Source organism: Anopheles bellator, chromosome 2 (assembly GCF_943735745.2).
Source record: "Anopheles bellator chromosome 2, idAnoBellAS_SP24_06.2, whole genome shotgun sequence".
NCBI classification, from domain to species: domain Eukaryota; kingdom Metazoa; phylum Arthropoda; class Insecta; order Diptera; family Culicidae; genus Anopheles; species Anopheles bellator.
Genome location: NC_071286.1, coordinates 16,995,470 through 17,012,820, shown reverse-complemented (window position 1 = coordinate 17,012,820; position 17,351 = coordinate 16,995,470). Strand labels below are relative to the sequence as shown.

Genomic DNA, 17,351 nt, shown 5'->3' with positions numbered 1-17,351 from the left:
GCAGGTCGGCCGAAGATGGATGGATGGAAAGGTGGACATTCGTTTTCTTATTTTGGAGCAGAAAAACCAGTTCCCGGACCACGGACCAGGAACCCGGAGGGAACGGTTGACCCATGGTCTGAACTGTGACATTTTCCCGGCGCCCGCGCTTTCGTGCTGCTTTCTTTCGTTCGCACCGAACAGGCAGCCGTTGGCCGAAGAAAACGGTGCCCATTCCTGGCAACTGGTTCCGGCGATAGAACCTCGTGCTTTCGTCACCTTCCCGATGTTCGCGACTAGTGCTGCATTACACCGACACTAAACATTGGTTGTGTGTGTTTAAAACGTTGCAAATAGCCGCGATGATCACACAGCTATTAGGTAATTCAAATGTGCTCCCATTCAAGGCGCCCGGAACGTTGCAGCACCACAGATCCGCTGAATGACCGGATGGCATAAAACATGCGGGTCCGCCTGGGCGCAGCAAGAGGCTCGACACGATTAACGACGTGCAAACGGCGTCCGCTATGGTGTGGAAAGTGGCAATCAGGAAGGCGATGCATTGCAAAAGCGGACACCGTCGAAACCGTCGTCTCTGCATCCGTTTATTGTCCGATTGACGACTTTTTAGTGTGCTCCGGAAGCTTGGCAAATCGGATCGCTGGAAAAGCGGTGCGTCTGGCGCCCATTCGGCGTGGTAGGTGTGATTTGCATACCAGGCGATCGATCCTCTTCAAATCATGGCACAAGGTGGACGGAGTCTTAAACGCCATTGAACCGCTCAACATTCGCGAGGTTCCGATACCTTTGTCTAAGGTTTATTTAAGGGAAATAAGCTCTTTGAGTGAAATAAGATTAATATCTTTATGCTACATTTTATAGTGCCTTTTAAACGTGTTTCGGCGTCACAAAACCACTGTCACAAAACAATAAAATTCAAATTTCGTTAACGTTGATCCGCTTTGCTATCCGCTTTGCATACTTTAAGGCGCCGAGTTGATTTGAAATCCAATGCCGCCGTTTCCATCGTTACAAGCTGAACTTCTTGATTACCTTGGTGAACTAGTCATCAGTGGATCTACTTTCAAACACTTTGGACTCATTTGTTTTATCCCAAAAACGCGACACAGTTTTATATTTCATGTAAAGACTATAGTTACAGTCAGGGCATTCTAACCTACACAAGTTATCAGGTAAAATCGTTCTTATTCTGCATCACCGCCGCAGTAGCCGCGGTGCAATATTGTGTTAGTTTTGAAAATTTCGTTTAATTTGCAAAGCTCCGCACATTTGTAATCTTCTTTATTCTTACCAGTGAACATTGTACAGATTATAAAATAGAATCGATTGCCAGTTGTACGTGGTGTTAGTGTTGTTTTGAAGTTTTGGATGCATCGCCGGCCCTAAGTTACCGCCTACTGCACTGATTTCTTATTTGCTCCGTGTGTAAATAGTACTGATGGATTGGGAGTCCGTTTAACAACTTTTGTACAACGTTGAAGAACCACCGAAACCACACGTGTGCGCAGCGCCACACTGCACAACGGCGTTTGCCATCTCGCTCGCACTCGCTTTCCTAAAACAAATGTACCGCGAGCGCTAAGGCAACGATAAAGAAGCAAACCGGTCCTAGCGGATTCCGTCCGTCCAAACAGATGAAAAAGATGACTTGATATAACGAGACCGATATTGTAACACATGTTCACCGTTCTATGGCCTATCTGTTGCTGATGAATGTAGTCGAAAAATGTAACAACATTTTTATATTATTACTACCCTGTTTTTCTGTGCACACCTCTCATTCTGTTTACAGGGTGCAGAGCGTTATTTTCGTGCTGGCGTACCAACTTCTTAATAACGACAAACTCTAATCTAAGATGGCCATAACTAGAAAAAAGGAAACGATTCTACATAGTCAACACCGATCCTTGCTTCAAAGTGTCACACGCGAGCGAGCGAGAACAAAAGATACTCTACTCGCTATCTTTCTTTCCTTTCGCTTTCGTTACACTTTGGTTTTTGATTCTGCCTCTTGGTATGATTACTTAGGGAAAAGATGTAAACGAACGAAGTAAACGAAAAAAAACAGAACTCAGCCCGTTCCGCTAGTTCTCTGAGACGTAAGGAAAATAAGGATATCGTGCGGAAACGTATACTTTCAATTCACTTCTTTTAACCGTCATCACTGCCACCTACTCTGAGTGCTTCTCGGCTCGACTCGGCTGGCTGTGTCTGGTGCAGATTCCGAAACTCTTACTCTTAACCGACAAGCTTGGCTGCGGGCATTTATATGGATTTTATGATATTCATCATCTTTAAAGTTGTAAATATTTGCTTTCTTCCTTCTGGTTACATTCCTTTTTGTACTCTAACCATGAGTCACTCGTAATTTGAGGTCTACGACAAATTTCAACCATTTTGTAGTTCATTTATTTTTTTTGTTCTCCTTAAATTCAAAATATTGGTACGAACATGTTGATTGGGTTTGAGGTGCCTCTACTACGAATCGGAAACGGTAAGAATCATCATTCGGCGTTACTATGATGAAACAGTAGTTCATAATTTGGATTGCTTTTATTACCTCTTACCTTCCAAAATAGGCATATACGGCATCGTGGCGTACCAGAGGACAAACAGGTATGCAAAATTATAGTTAATAGATCAAACAAAAGAAAAAAGGATTCGTTCATACATCATGTCTGGAGGCGAAATGCTTTTTTCAAACATTATTTCCAACGTTTTGACAACATGTATAACGTCGATGAATCTGCACGCGAAAAGTAGAATTAATCGATCAACAACCTTTATAATAAGAAATCCGTCCATTTTGCATTCTTTCTATCTCTCTCTTTCTCACACTCGATTCGTCTCTCTGCCCTATTCTCGTTCCTATTCTGTTGGCTTGCAAAATTTCTTCGTCTAGTTCACATGGCCTATCTTTTCAAGCATTTTCTTGCTACGTTGCTTTTCTTACGAAACAAACTACAAACAAAAGTATTCAAAAACCGGGGGTGAATTGAAACAAATTGGTGACGATGATAAGTGCTCTGCTTACGGTGCCGCAGGTGCTGCTTCCACGGCCGTCGGTTCGTTTGCAACAATCTTAGGTTCCACTGTAATAATAGAAGCGAAACCGCATTATACTACAGCCACTGCAATGGGTCAATGGGACAGGGAGGCTTCAGGGAAAACGTGTTTTCGAACCAGTATCGTTTGCTTACCATTTGAATTCACCTTGTCCGCAACGCTGTTTTCTTTAGGTGCACAATCTACATCTACGCTTTTCACGATCGGCACAGTGTCCTCGTTCGATGAGTTGTCATCAATCTCTACGACCGTGCTACTTGTTACGTCTAGCGGCGCTACAGTTGGGACAGATACTGCCTTAGTATTTTCTGCTGGTGGCTCCTTCCCGACGACAGGCGCTGATTGCTCTTCTGCTTTCTTCTCCGGTCCATCGACCACCTCTGCCATCGTAGAGTTCACATCTTCCTTCGCCGTCTTGAGCACTGTGTCTTCCGGGTGGCTCATTACTTCACCATTGCTCTCAACCACGTTAGTGGCCGTCACAACTTTCGTCTCAACCACTTTAACCTCTTCCTTAGTCACTCCGTCGGTGGTTGTGTTGGAATCCTTTGGCCTTTCCTCTTGCTTCACTGAGTCGGTGGAATTTTCATGATTTTCTTCGGTAGCCGAACTATCAGTAGATTCTACCCTTACGGGGCCAGCAGTAACGTTAGCCGTTGCTTCGCTGGTGGAAACTGCCTTTTCACCACTTCCACCATCTACCTCCATCGGTTCTTCCGCAGCAGACACAACGGATTCCTTCACGCCATCCGCCGCTGGAGGTTCGTCGTTCTTCTTCTGCGGTTTAGCATCTTTTTGATGTTCCTCGTCCTTCTTCACTTCTGCCGATGGCGCCTCGGTGGTTTTGCTAGTGGCATCGGCTTCGTCCTTCGTGTCCACTTCCCGCACTTTAGTATCATCGGCTTTCCGTTCCTCAGCTACGTCGCTGGCCGTCGCACCCACCTGTCCCTCCGGTTTGCCGGACTTTGCCTGCTGCTGTACTGTGCTAACATCCATTTTCTCAACCGAATTTTCTGCTGCTGGTGCACTGCTTGTGTTCGCCTCGGGCTGGCTCTCTTCAATCGGTTGATCTTTTTCCAGAACAATTTTTCGCGGTTCCACCACGTGTTCACGCTTTTTCGGCGTTGCCTTTGATTTTTGCGTTTCGTCCAAAGCTTGTGATGGTGACTTTGGCTGTGTCGCCGCGCCACGAGCTCGCTTAGCTGGCGGTGTTGCCGGTGTCGTTGGTGGCGTTGCTGTGACAGCACGAGAACTTGAACGTGTCCGACGACGGCCATCATCTAGGTCGACGGTGACGCCGAGATTTTTGAGTAGCGCTTCGCTCTCCTTTTGGAACGCCTCCGCCTTTCTTTTCGGTGTACGTTTCGTCTGCAAAACAAGAGGGCTCAGTTAGAAGACGGCATTATGCATGTGGCGCTTATCATCCAATGTAACTCTAGGTGCGTCTATTGTGCTTCACGCGGTCCCGCGTAAAGTAAGCCCACAACGCACGGCGCGTGACCATTCCAACATGGTTCGAAAGTTCTATCCGTTTTGATTACATTTTCACGCCACGGTGCACATTCACAAAGCCTAGGTACAAACCATATTGTAAACAACGAAATGTGATATTTCACCTTCTTTGGCTGGCTCTCGCATACATCATCGATTTAGGTTACATATCTAACACTCTGTAACACGGGTTACATTTAATATATGACGAACTAAATAAACCTCATGTGTCACCTTCTGCTAGAAATTCGAAAGTTAAGCTCCAGTCCGCCAAGAGAATAAATAGCCTTCAAATCAGGTGAGCGTTGATAAATAAACGCACTACAGCCACTTTTAGTAGCCATTGGATTTTTGTTGTCTCTTTTGCTTTGCAGCACAGTTCTGCCGGGCTCTTGTCTGTGCTTTTCTAGATTCGCAAGCCGCGCACTGTTGCACATGGAATATAGACAAGGTCCACATCAATAGCACGACCGTGGAAGGGGGTGTCTTTCAAGCAGTTGGGACACTATTATTTCATCTTCGATGTTGCATGCGGACAAGCAACGCACAAAACAATGTCTGCCACGCACGCTACTGTGCAACAGTTATTTCCACAACGGTTGATAGGCACCGAATAGAACTGACAATATTGCTACTTGTTTTGGTTTTGGGATTGGTTTACATAAACAAAACCATTTACTTTTATTTTGAACAATGCCATTTAATAAAATTATTGTCCAATTCATCAATAGGGGTAGTTTATTCCAAGGAGAGGCGCATACCACACGTTTATATATCGAATCGTTTTCATTGCTGCGAAGCTTTTCTGCCATACACATGATTGCGCCATACCGTAAACACCACGCAAACATAGTTTTCCCCGCCGACACCACTACTACTACTCTGGTATAAGAAAATCGGTCACTAGGCAAATTGTAGCTATTGTGCAAACGATTACTACACATCACAGGGTCAAATCGTGCGTTTTGCACTGAGTGCGGATGAGAATAAAGATGATTTTAGATCTATTTCGACCGGTCAGGAGGGGGTTCAGTAGAAATGAAGAAATATTTTCGCAGCACTTTCGTTGCGCCGGTCGTTTCGTTCCCTTTCACAACATTAGCTCTCATGGTGATGCGATTATCTCACTTCTCATCGCATCAGTTCGCATCTCATCGTGAGTTTGCACGCATCACAAACGTCGCCACTTCACATCTCACTTTCCGTCGCTTTTTTCAGTGGAGAGTGAGAGCGGCAACTTCAGCAGCATGAACAAACAAGAAAATAGGCGGCAGAGTTCGTCGTAATCATTCTCATCATCGCTGGCCACCGTTTTCTTAGGTAGACAGCGCAAGGTGTATTACACAATACGATTCTCGGAAATGGACCGTTTCCAAGCGGAAGCTTTCATTAGCGGTAGCAACAATGTTTTCGGTTTTCTATTCATCCAACAGTTCCAGAAAATAATGTTTTCTTCTTAGCGTTTTCAATTCTTCGCACACTCGCGCACACATCCGCTCCGCTGCTGTGGTGTGTGGTTCGCGCGCTGGTGTGTTGCTGCTGTTTGGCCTTCGTCATAATGGGCACAGACACATTCGCAGGCGCGCGCTCCGATCCGATACGATCCGATTTTCGATCATTCCGGTACGCCTGGGATCGAGTTTTCGTTTGGGATCGAAAAAAAGCACCAACGCCATCTATTTGCCGACGAACGATTGTGCCTTCAAGATAAACCAAGCGCACTATCAACACAAACCCGCTGTGCCGATAGTAAACGTGACCATTCCATGATGCCCCACACTTACCGGTGTTTTTACTTCACTCGGCGACATTTCCTCGGCCGGCTTCGCGTTCGGTTCCGACATATTTTTCACTTTTCACCCTGCGTTCGTCACCCCGTGCGCTTCAACAACGGCAACGCAAGATACGCGCGCACACACAGTTAAAGAACGGCTAGCGCACAATATTGCGGCCACACGGTGTAGAACAACGTCCGCACCGCCCGTTGTTCTCTCGCTCCACCTACCGTTGGACACACACGCAATCCGTGAGGCGGAATAAGGGAGCTAGTGTGGTTATTGGGCTGCACTTTACGTTCCGGTTGCGGGCCCTGATATCGTGCACTGGCGGCTATCGAAAACAAACGCACTAGCGAACGTTCGTCACGTCTACTACCGACTCGCACACAGGATTGCTTTTGATTTTCTCACACTGTACTTGCTTCCCGCCTCTTTTAGTCGACGCGTCGCGACGTGATCACTTTTGATTTCCTGCCCAATCCACGCGTGAAACGCAAGCTGAAAATGCGACGTCAAACGCGAGCGAAATTTTCGGAGCAACTGCTCAACCAACCAACCAACGAGGAGAACAGGGTGAGCTGCTGCGAGAGACAGCGAGTCTCACTCTCTCTTTCTCCCTGGTGGGCTAACACACACATACACAGACCGCGTCTTGCGTGAGGCACGAAGAAAATGCGCCCAAATTTGTGGTGAGGACTGTTTGCGGAGCGCCCTGTAGGAAAGTGTGGCTTGCAATGTGTGGCAGCGTGGGTTTCACATTTCGGCAGGGCATGCCGGCGAAATATTTCATGCGAGCCCCATTTTTATGTTCGTATTCGCTAGTATTATTGTGTGGCTTGTTGGATTAATTGTTTAACGTATCACCTATTGGTCAATTATTAGGCAAGTCCTCCACAAGATAAAGGAAACAAAGCAAAAATTCGCTTGTATTTCGCCCGATGTCGTAGCTGTCAGGCGGCTGTCACTCGATGTCGAAATTGTTTTCAGCCGTAAGCAGCAATCCTAGCGTTTCAGCCAAAACCAACCTCTTGCACGAAGGCTAGCAATGCTGGTCAGTACATAGTGGAAAACAGTGCTTTATTTAAGAAACCGGCCCCATCAGTACGACATCATCAAACACTGAGATCCTGCCCCTTGTGCTCAGACCCGGAGAAGCTAATCAACATGGACACTCTCTTGCGAGGATCCGGCTTCAGTGAAGCGGCTATGCTGTTTACGGATGAAAAAATCGTCAATGCCCGTACCAAAGTATTTGCTGCTTATGCTCTGTTCTCACTAGCCACCCTCTTATATGCTAATCGTTACTTCTTCCTTGCCTAGATTGTTGAAGCACTGAACGAATCACAAACGGCAACGACAACGACAAAGTGTGAGATTATCGCCAAACTACAAGAGCTACTACTCCACTCGGATGTTGAGCTGCTGAACGAGTTTCTGGAAAACATACTTGTGCTCGGACACGATACGCATGCTGACGTGCGCAAGGCTATCGCCGGATTTATCGAGGAGATGTGCAAACAGCACATCGCACTTTTGCCGAAGGTGATCGGGGAACTATTTTCGCTTCTCCGTGACTTGTCACCGAACGTGGTGAAACGGGTGATTCAGGGCTGTGGTTCGATCTACCGATTGGCACTGCAGTGGATCTGTTCGCTCGACGACATTCCGGAAGAGGTCGAACAGGCATGGCATACACTGTGTCTGATCAAGGCCTCCATTCTGGACATGATCGACAACGACAACGACGGAATCCGCACGAACGCCATCAAGTTTCTTGAGGGAGTGGTCATCCTGCAGACCTACCCAGACGAGGACAGCATGAAGCGGGAGAATGATTTTTCGCTCGAAGATGTGCCCCTCACGATGAAGCTAATCCGCAGACGCAAGCTGGAAGATGAAGCGACCAACATTTTCGAACTGCTGCTCCAGTTTCATGCGGCTTCGCACATCTCGTCCGTTAATCTGATTGCCTGCACGGGCACGCTGTGCATCATCGCCAAGTTGCGCCCCGCCACGATGTTGGCGCGCGTCATCGACGCACTTAAAAACCTTCACTCGAACCTACCGCCAACGCTGACCAACTCGCAGGTCAGTTCGGTGAGGAAGAATTTGAAAATGCAGTTCCTCAACCTGCTCAAGCAACCGGCTAGCTACGAGCATCAGGCAACGATCGCTCAAATTCTCGTTGACCTCGGTGCATCGAACGGGGAGATAACGCGTGCCATTCCGAAAATGGACAAACGGGAGCAGCAGCGGCGGGCAAAGCGGGCCCTCGAAACGGCCATGGCTAGCGCACAGCTTGCGGCCGCTGCAAAACGATTTAAAATGGACGAACAGCAAGGGGGTCGACGTGGTGAGAAAGAAATGGAAGATAAGCAGCAGCAGCACCGCACGATGGAAATTGATTACGACGAGCTGAATGAGCAAAAGGTGCGTTCGACGAAGCTGAACGAACAGTTCCTGCACGAAGCGCTCCAGAAAGTGGACCCCGTGGTGCAACTGGTCATCGGCAACATGGACAAAGTGTCGGAACAAACGATTCAGGCATCGAAACCTAGCGCGGTGCTCTCAGTAGAGCAGTACATTCAGAAGATTGCACACGTTTTGGCCACACAAATGAGCGAACTGAAGGTGGGTCCGGGTGCTTCCGCGTTCACGAAGGACCCACCGATGAAGGTGCGAGTTAGCGATGAAGAGGAGAAAAGCATCATTCAGGGTGGAAAGCGAAAAACGGGTGATTTGTCGTCGGAACCAAGCAACATTGAACAAATGGACGTCGACGAAGAACAACAAGCGGATGGGCCGGGTGACGAGGAAGACGATGACGAAGTGCTCTCGGAAGACGATCGTCAGAAGCTGGAGGCAACGCGCAAGCTCCGTGAAACGCTAGAGCGTGTCAAGGGAGGAACCGTAGCGGCTGGTACCGAACCAAAGCTCCGGCAACGGATCAAAATGCCAAAGTTGCAGGAAATCACGAAACCGTTGGCGAAAGCGACGAAAGAAACGTTCCTTCTCGATGCGGTCGGCCGGATACTGCGTGCGGAACGCCAAGCTCTGGTCGGTGGAGTCAGTGCGCAGCGGCAGCAGATTATAACGGCGTTCGGGTCGGCGTTTGTGGCTCCTGTGCGAGAAGCCATCCTGGAGCACATTCTCGAAGATCTCCCGAAGCGCATCGATCTGGCATTTTCTTGGATTTTCGAAGAATACGCACTGATACAGGGATTTTCGCGGTATACACACGTCAAGAACGACAACGGTCCCCAGTACCCATACACGCAGCTGCTGTCACGACTCGTCACCAACATCATCGGACGCCCAAAGGACACATTCCGGCAGAAAGAATCGCTGCTAAAGCGGCTCTACCTCGAAGCACCGTTAATGCCGCAGGAAGTGACCGATCTGCTGGTGGGCATGTGTGAGCTCGAGGACCTCGTGGACTGTGGGATGCAAATTGCTAAGGATTTGCTGATCCGTCGGCCACCACGAGAGCGTGTCTACCTCGAACTGCTGTTCCGGTACGCGTACCACGAAAACGGAGTGATTCGCGAAAAGGCAATAGAGTACGTGATGAATGTGTTTGCCGTACACCGGGTGCTGACGGAGGAAATCGAAACCCGGGCTCTCGCGTGGCTTGGGTATTTGGAACAGGAAAACCCACCGGACGCCATATTCACCGCGGAGTACGGTCGGGCCGAGCATCCGCATACGTGGAACGAAGAGTTGGCCAAAATTTGTCTGGGCCTCTTCCTGGAAGTGATGGTCTACGATCAGACGCTGTTGCAGCGGTTCTCGCAGGTCTACATACAGGCAACCTCGGAGATGAAGCGAGCCGTGATAAGGGCGATCGAGGTGGCCATCCGCAAGATCGGGCCAGACAGCGAGGAACTATTACGTTTGATCGAACAGTGCCCCAAGGGTTCGGAGACGATCATCATACGCATCATTTACATTCTGACGGAGAAAAGTAAGAGACAAATGGGTTTACATGGTCCAAGTATGTTATTAAAAACAAATGCCGTTTCCATTTCTTTCAGCGCTTCCCTCGCCCGAACTCGTCGACCGTGTCCGCACGCTCCATCACACAAAAGTGTCCGACGTGCGGCTTCTTATTCCAGTCATAAATGGGCTGACTAAGAAGGAAATCCTTACTGCGCTGCCGAAGCTGATCAAGCTGAACCCAGGCGTAGTGAAGGAGGTGTTCAATCGACTTCTGGGTATCGGTGCCGAGTATGGTAGCGACGAACTTCCGCTCACGCCAACAGAGCTGCTCGTCGCACTGCACACAATTGAGACCAGCAAGGTGGAGCTCAAGTTTATTGTGAAAGCTTGCTCGCTGTGTCTGGCCGAAAAGGATGTCTACACACACGACGTGCTGGGAAGTGTGATGCAGCAGCTCGTCGAGATGACACCCCTGCCCACGCTGTTGATGCGCACCGTCATCCAGTCGCTCACACTGCACCCACGGTTGTCTGGTTTCGTGTCGAATCTGCTGCAACGGCTTATACTAAAGCAGGTGTGGAAGCAGAAGGTGGTTTGGGACGGATTTCTGAAGTGCGCCCAGCGATTGACGCCGCAGAGCTTTGGAATACTGATCCAAATGCCGGCACCGCAGCTCCAGGATGCGCTCAACATTTGTCCAGAGTTTCGCGAACCGATGCTGGAACACGCGAGAGAAATTATGGAACACCAGATCGGACACGTTTCGCAGCCCGTCATGGACGTGCTGCTCGGCATATCGCCCTATTCGACCACAGAGGCGAACGATCTGCAAATAGTGGTATGGGGGCGTCGAAAACCCAAAACCCACCATTCTTTACTAAAACTGTCTATTTTCCGCTTTGTGTCGTTCATCACAGGGTAACTACAGTGAAGATGCACCGATGTCATCCCATCTTCCGGTTAAAATCAAACAGGAAAAGGAAGCCGAACCCGCAACAACCACATCGGCCGCCCCTTTGGCGACGAAAGAACAGTAACGCGAGTTCGCTCATTCGCCCTACACTGTGATCCGTAAAAAGAAAAGCATCTTGAAGCGAATGGCTGAATCCAACGTTTGGTCCTGGCTGAATTGTATAGCTGAGGTAATTGAGCTGGTTTGATTGTCTTTTTGTTAACTGAGACGGAAAAAATACAAAAATTGTTCAAAAAATAAATGTATATTTTACATTAACTCTTTGTCTGTCACCACCAAACCCAGCTCGTGTGGCCGGGTTGAGTTAGGACTGCTTTGGTGGTGATTCACTTTGATTTGACCAGAGCATTCTAGAATCTAATAAACACAGGGCATAACGGTAATACTACAAAAGGAACCAAACACCATATCGCTAACCATTGCACGCTTCGGAATGCTTCCCCGTGTGAGAGGCCTCAGCCGGTTACGGTTGCGTTGCCTGCTACTTTGCACAACCTTGTGCAGAGCACACTGGCCTTGTTGAGCATTTCGGTGACCGACGAGAGAACCTTCTGCCACTCGAGCATCTCGTCGCTGTAGCGCGTTTCTTGCTGCTGAAAGATCAACAACCAATCGTTCCGAGTTCGCACGGTTTTAGCGAGCAGCAACGAATCGAGCTCTTCACTACGATCCAAGCGAGACACGCGCTCTAGGTCTTCCATCTGCAGCAGCTTCCGGTAGAGCATCAGATTGACGAAAATCAGCAGCAGCAGCATCACAGCGACGAGCCACCGGGCGCTGGTGGATTTTGGTGCCTTTGGTTGCCCACCCGCCGTAGGTCTCGTGGCCGATCCCAGCCGGCCAAGCGGTTGCTTGCCCTTCGTGTCGACGATAGCGATTGTTTCTTCGGCTTGTGCTTTACTCTGTCCGTGACCGGAACGTCGTGTCCGCCTTCCCTTGCCCTTGGCTGGCGGAATGCAATACTCGCTCTGCAGGTTGCGCAACAGAGAGGTGTAGAAATCCTCCAACCCAACCCAGGTGTTCTTCTCGATGAAGCCTTTCACGAAGCCAAAGATCGACTTGCGATAGTGAACCTGGGCGTGTACAGAAAACACCGTGTGGTTGTCGACCGTCCGGGACATGCAGTAGTGTTGCGTCACGTAGAAACTGTCCGCATACGGAATTCCACCTTGTACCGCGGTCACGTCGATCGCATACAGCTGAGAGGGCTGCGAACACTTGCGCATCACCTGCGTTTCGGTTACGTGCGCATTCTTTGGTCCGATCGTTTGCGTGATGGCAATGGTTAGCGTGACGACGCGCTCCTTTAGGCCGTCCTTGTTGGGTTTCCACTCACCCGGTACCATATCGGTCGTTTTGCGGACATCGTGAAACTCGGTGAGAAACCTGGAGCGGGAAAACAGCAACTCGAACAGAACGTCCACATTGATTGGAAGTATGGTGTGTACGAGCTGGCGACCGGAGTGCAGCGAATCGCATTCCGCCGTCGTTGGAGGCTCCGTTTTCTCCGGTTCTCCATCCGAGGTGTCCGATGACACCGTTGCCAGTCGGTCTGCGGCTGAGACGACCATCGTGATGATCGGTTGGTTACGACGACGAACAGGCGAACGACTCACGGTGACCTCCGTGGTCTGCAGCTATTGTCGCTATCTTCACTGCTACTCGGTTACGGAACAAGGCAGCAAATGCCCTACAAAGATCGATAGCATTGAGAGTGATTCACAGTGATTCAGAAGCGATTACCAAGGACACAAATTGATAAGGAGTTTGTGTTTTCGATCGAATGGGAAAACACTACGCATCGTAGTGACAGCCCGAATCGTAGTGCTCTTTGACGTTTCGCTTGTTTTCGCACGACGGGTAGTTGAAATATTTCGTCACAGTTCACAACATTCTTTCGATTTAAATGATTTTCACAGTTTCCTTTATTGACCAGTTGAAAATCAAATCCAAATGATACATTTGCTTCAACAAATTACTTCACCAATTTATTAGACAATTTATCGCTGTATACAGAGCTTGTTTTTTAGCAAAATACTTTATCATTCCTTGTTCTTTGAAGCACAAACTTCGGCTCGCCCAATTGGTGCTTCGTATCACTCATCCGTGTAATTTATCGCAAACCCAGGGGAATAACTGAAACAAAATCAATGTGACAATATTTGTGTCTAATGTTGAACTGCTAATCGTAGAATTTGCTAGGAATTTCCTTAATAAAAATGAATATCATCTTTCGCACAATGAATGATCGAAGCGTACGTTATTGCACCATGTGAACTTTCTTGTTTTCCGGCTTATCTTATCTTTACAAGCGCTTTGCAGTTGAATGTGTAACGAAAATGCAATTTCTATTGGTAAACTGATACGCAAGCAAAGCTGTGTAGACAGCGTTCCGTTACTATTGGCTGCTTAAACTGAACCGTTCGCCCATTGTCCTATTTCACTAATGTTGCAAAGCGGTTCTTCGCCTTCGAAGACTAGAATTAACACAAAACTCGAAAAACATATAATTACCTAACGAATATCAACCAGACAACAAAAAGCAACAGAAGCTACGCAACTGCGTCTGCAAGGAATAAATACTTAACGGCGATTGGGTGTCTTTCGGAGCTTGCGAGCTCCACAATACAAGTCGCGTCACTGGTGTCTCCCATTTTCGTTTTCGGCGATTCTTACAATATGTTATCACTTATCATCCAATACCTAAAACTGTCACTTGATTTGATTGTTGGCCGTTTCATTGGCTTTCAGGAAATCAGGAGAATATGCTACGCCCAATGTGCTTGTGTGAGCATCGAAGTCGCGTGTGCGAGTCTCATTCCCCTCACAAAAGCCTTTTTCTTTATGATAAAAGGACGATAATTTTCACTTTTAGCTAACCTTTCTTCATAAGTGCAGCATACATCGATCGCTCTAATAATCACCTTAATTTCTGCTGCTGTAAGAGAATGTCGTTTCTAGCCATGAAATCAATATAAATAAGTAACAAATAAATCCCTGTCCAGCAGTCGCTGCCATGCAATGGGAATAGTTGGTGAGTGAGTGTGTTGGCTTGGTTTTTGGTAAGTTTTCGTTTTGCAACAGTAAAGCAACCCCGTGTTGAAGGTCCGTTATCGATCGTTGCGATCAGGTTTGTCAGCTGATTTAAAACTAGCTCAAACTACGATGAAAACCGCACCGGAACACTAAGCAGCAGCGAGGGGGAATGGAGGCTAACTAGTCCAGCGCGATGCCCTGAATCCACGAGCTAAGATCACTGCTGTCCGACTCTATCACGATCTCCTGCGGAGACTCAGGCGTTAGTAGAATCTGGGCTGCGGTTCGCCCGCTCAAATACGCCCCATGCACCGTCGAGTAGAAGTTCGAATGCGTGTGCTCGCCGGCGAACAGTACCGAGGGCTACGAGCGAGAGAGAAAAACAAGCAATTTATTCATTCGACCGATCCTCCGTTTTTTCGCGATCAAACAAACCTTCGATTGATGGGGGCTTGAGTAGAGTGGCTGTGCAATATTGTCGATATCGTCCTGGGAGGCACCGACCGCGATGGCGGAGTATGAGCCACGACTGTACGGTTGCTGCTTCCAACTAGTGCAGACGCACCGTTTTGGCTTCGGCACGAATGGGTCCTTCAGGAATTGGCGCAATATCTCAGTGCACCTTTCGGCGACCGTCTCGTGAGACAACGTTTCCATGTGCTCCGCCTCCTGGCCCGAGATCCACCCGAGCAACAGCGTATCGGACACCTTCGAGAAAGAGTAAATCTTTCTGTACCACTGCTCCTTCAGCCGTTGTTCCGGATCGTCGTCCGCAGATGGTTCCGTTTTTGCATCCAACGGTTCCTGATCCCACAGAAACATGATTTCGGTGATGGTTGCGTTGAGAAACGGTCGATCGTACTCCAGAAATATCTTATCAACTGTACCGAACAGGAGGCTGTCGATCGAATCCAGTTTGTACTGGGGAAGTGCCGGCACGAACAAGGATTCGCTGTGCTCCTTTAGCACACCTAAAGGAAGAGTGCAGACCACATGGTCGGCCTCGTATACCGTGCCATCTTCACACTCCACCAGCACGTTAGCGGTAGAGGTTTTCAGTTTGTGCGCTAATGAATCGGAACCTGCGTTGCTAGCGGATCCACCTTCGACCGGTACCTCCGTGACGGTCCGATCAGAGTCATCCGACTCGTCTCCATCTTCATCCTCCTCAAGGATCGTGTCAGTAGCACTGACTGGCCCTGCGCGACGTGCCGCTTTCCGTTTCCAATGTATTCTCCGTACCGGACATGAGAGTCGGAAGTTTTCTGCGGGCAGATTTTCGCACAGCGGCTTCAGGATCGAACTGTAGCCGGACGGGAGGACAATGTTCCCACCCTGCAGTTCCGTGTAACTGCCGAGTTCGAGCAGATCGATCTCGTCCATACTATGGCACCCGGTGATGCACGTTTCTCGTTTCAGCAGACACTCGAAGATCAGCTTTCTTAGCCGCTTCTCTTTCTGACACTCGACCCCATTCAGATACAGATCCACTTCCAGCTTGATGTGCTCGCCGACGCTGTGTATGTCCGGAGGCGGCAGGTACTGACACAGGAAGTACTCTTCGCAGCGCCGCAGGAAGCAAACGTACGCCTCGTAGATTTCCTGCAACACCTGAAACGGGACCTGCTTGCCGTCCTCGGTCGCCGCGACCACTTTGTGCGGTTTCGGGATGTTGATAATGCTCACAAGGCCATGCTGCATGGCAAGCTCGAACATCGGATTCCCCAGAACACCGTGGATCCAGTTAGCGCCAAGTTCAACCTGCAAAACGAAGGTTACCGAGACCGCGAGCATTAATTCTTATCTAACAAGCCCCGTGCAGCAATGCACGGAACCATTATCAGCGAGATTAGCAAACAACAAAGAGGGACCAAGAAAATTCGCAACGAATTTACAATCTCCCTCGAGCGACGAGTCACGAATGGCGATGAGCGCATGATAACTAATCGATAAACGAAGGATCACTTACATAAGCCAGTTGGTGGGAGCGGAAAATGCAGGAAAAACACCGTTTCCGCCGACCACGGGGCAGACCCCGCGACACTTACCTTCTGCATACCCATGTCGATCGAGACGATTCGACCTCCGACGCGATTGCGTCCCTCGAGGATTAGAAAATCTGAGCATCCGTTCTTCGCCAGGTGGTTCGCGGATGATAGACCAGCCATCCCCGCGCCCACTATGATCACTTTGTGTTTGCGTCGCTCGCCCGGTTCCGGTTCCGGTGACTTGCTCATGATGGCTTTTTCCGCAATTTTCCGGTTGTGCCTGAACACTTTTCACTGCCCACTGGTTTTCCCGACCCAGCTTTGACGTCTCCGTTCCGAGCAGGAGAACCAGCACCGGTCGGGAGGGAAGGGGATGTTGTCCAAAGTGGGTGCCGTGTTTTGATCTCGAAGCCGGATTTACGGATCCTAAACGGATCCTGCCACGGTGTAACGAGAATGGCGGAGGATGGCCACGATCTACGGTAGTTGTAGTTCCGTGTGTGGCTGGAGGAACAGCTGCAGCGCAGCAATATTTCGTCTCTGTTTTGGCTTTTTCTTTCGCAACAGCTGCGAGCCCTGTGACAGTTCGTGACACAGCGCAAGGGGTGTGTTCGCGCACCCCGAAAGAGGGCGCATAAATTTGGCATAAATAATTTTGCAAGCAATAATTCCAAAATTATGATAAATTAATTCTAGTTTTTCTCGGAAGATGTGAACAGCGCACTATGGGTAAAAAGTTTTATTTAGGAGCACTCTGCATGAACTATTACTTAAACGTTTGATACAGTACTCATTAGTATATTTCTTCATCCTATCTTCAATCTACAATCAATCAAAATTATCTACTTCATTAAATACAACACAAATAATATAATAATAATAAATATAATTAAACATATCTAGTGTTGTGGGTTCAATTTTGATTGAATGAAATAATTTTTGATCCTTGTATTTATTGTTGTTCGGAAACTTTTGATACATACTGTAACATAATTTTGAATTTTCACGAGGAACACGTTTTTCAAGGGAACTTTTCCGGTATCTCTGATAAAGATCATTGTCTGTTCTCTTCTCAAGCAG

The 17,351-nt window shown here is 48.4% G+C and overlaps 4 protein-coding genes across 6 annotated transcripts; 1 reads left to right on the top strand and 3 right to left on the bottom strand.

The window, feature by feature from the left end:
• Window positions 1–1,264: 1,264 nt before the first annotated feature.
• Window positions 1,265–6,860, bottom strand: LOC131212656 (nucleolar protein dao-5-like). 2 transcript variants are annotated; one of them, XM_058206596.1, is made up of 3 exons: window positions 6,342–6,860; window positions 3,201–4,434; window positions 1,265–3,092 (listed from the first exon to the last, which is right to left on the bottom strand). In XM_058206596.1, the coding sequence occupies exons 1-3, from the start codon at window positions 6,399–6,401 to the stop codon at window positions 3,031–3,033; spliced, it is 1,356 nt and encodes a 451-aa protein (XP_058062579.1). In that variant the 5' UTR covers window positions 6,402–6,860; the 3' UTR covers window positions 1,265–3,030. The 2 variants fall into 2 exon arrangements, with proteins under 2 accessions (XP_058062579.1, XP_058062580.1); XM_058206597.1 differs by lacking the exon at window positions 6,342–6,860 and adding an exon at window positions 5,319–5,389.
• Window positions 6,861–7,405: 545 nt separating this feature from the next.
• LOC131206912 (symplekin) lies at window positions 7,406–11,448 on the top strand. The gene is made up of 4 exons (XM_058199508.1): window positions 7,406–7,583; window positions 7,656–10,299; window positions 10,370–11,112; window positions 11,192–11,448. The coding sequence occupies exons 1-4, from the start codon at window positions 7,500–7,502 to the stop codon at window positions 11,309–11,311; spliced, it is 3,591 nt and encodes a 1,196-aa protein (XP_058055491.1). The 5' UTR covers window positions 7,406–7,499; the 3' UTR covers window positions 11,312–11,448.
• LOC131206914 (protein Aster-B-like) lies at window positions 11,383–13,013 on the bottom strand. 2 transcript variants are annotated; one of them, XM_058199512.1, is made up of 2 exons: window positions 12,696–13,013; window positions 11,383–12,633 (listed from the first exon to the last, which is right to left on the bottom strand). In XM_058199512.1, exons 1-2 carry the CDS (start codon window positions 12,764–12,766, stop codon window positions 11,703–11,705), a joined length of 1,002 nt encoding a protein of 333 aa, XP_058055495.1. In that variant the 5' UTR covers window positions 12,767–13,013; the 3' UTR covers window positions 11,383–11,702. The 2 variants fall into 2 exon arrangements, with proteins under 2 accessions (XP_058055495.1, XP_058055493.1); XM_058199510.1 differs by having other exon boundaries at window positions 11,385–13,013.
• Window positions 13,014–13,258: 245 nt separating this feature from the next.
• Window positions 13,259–16,551, bottom strand: LOC131206913 (spermine oxidase). Its single transcript, XM_058199509.1, has 3 exons — window positions 16,332–16,551; window positions 14,719–16,044; window positions 13,259–14,646 (listed from the first exon to the last, which is right to left on the bottom strand). The coding sequence occupies exons 1-3, from the start codon at window positions 16,518–16,520 to the stop codon at window positions 14,464–14,466; spliced, it is 1,698 nt and encodes a 565-aa protein (XP_058055492.1). The 5' UTR covers window positions 16,521–16,551; the 3' UTR covers window positions 13,259–14,463.
• Window positions 16,552–17,351: the final 800 nt, after the last annotated feature.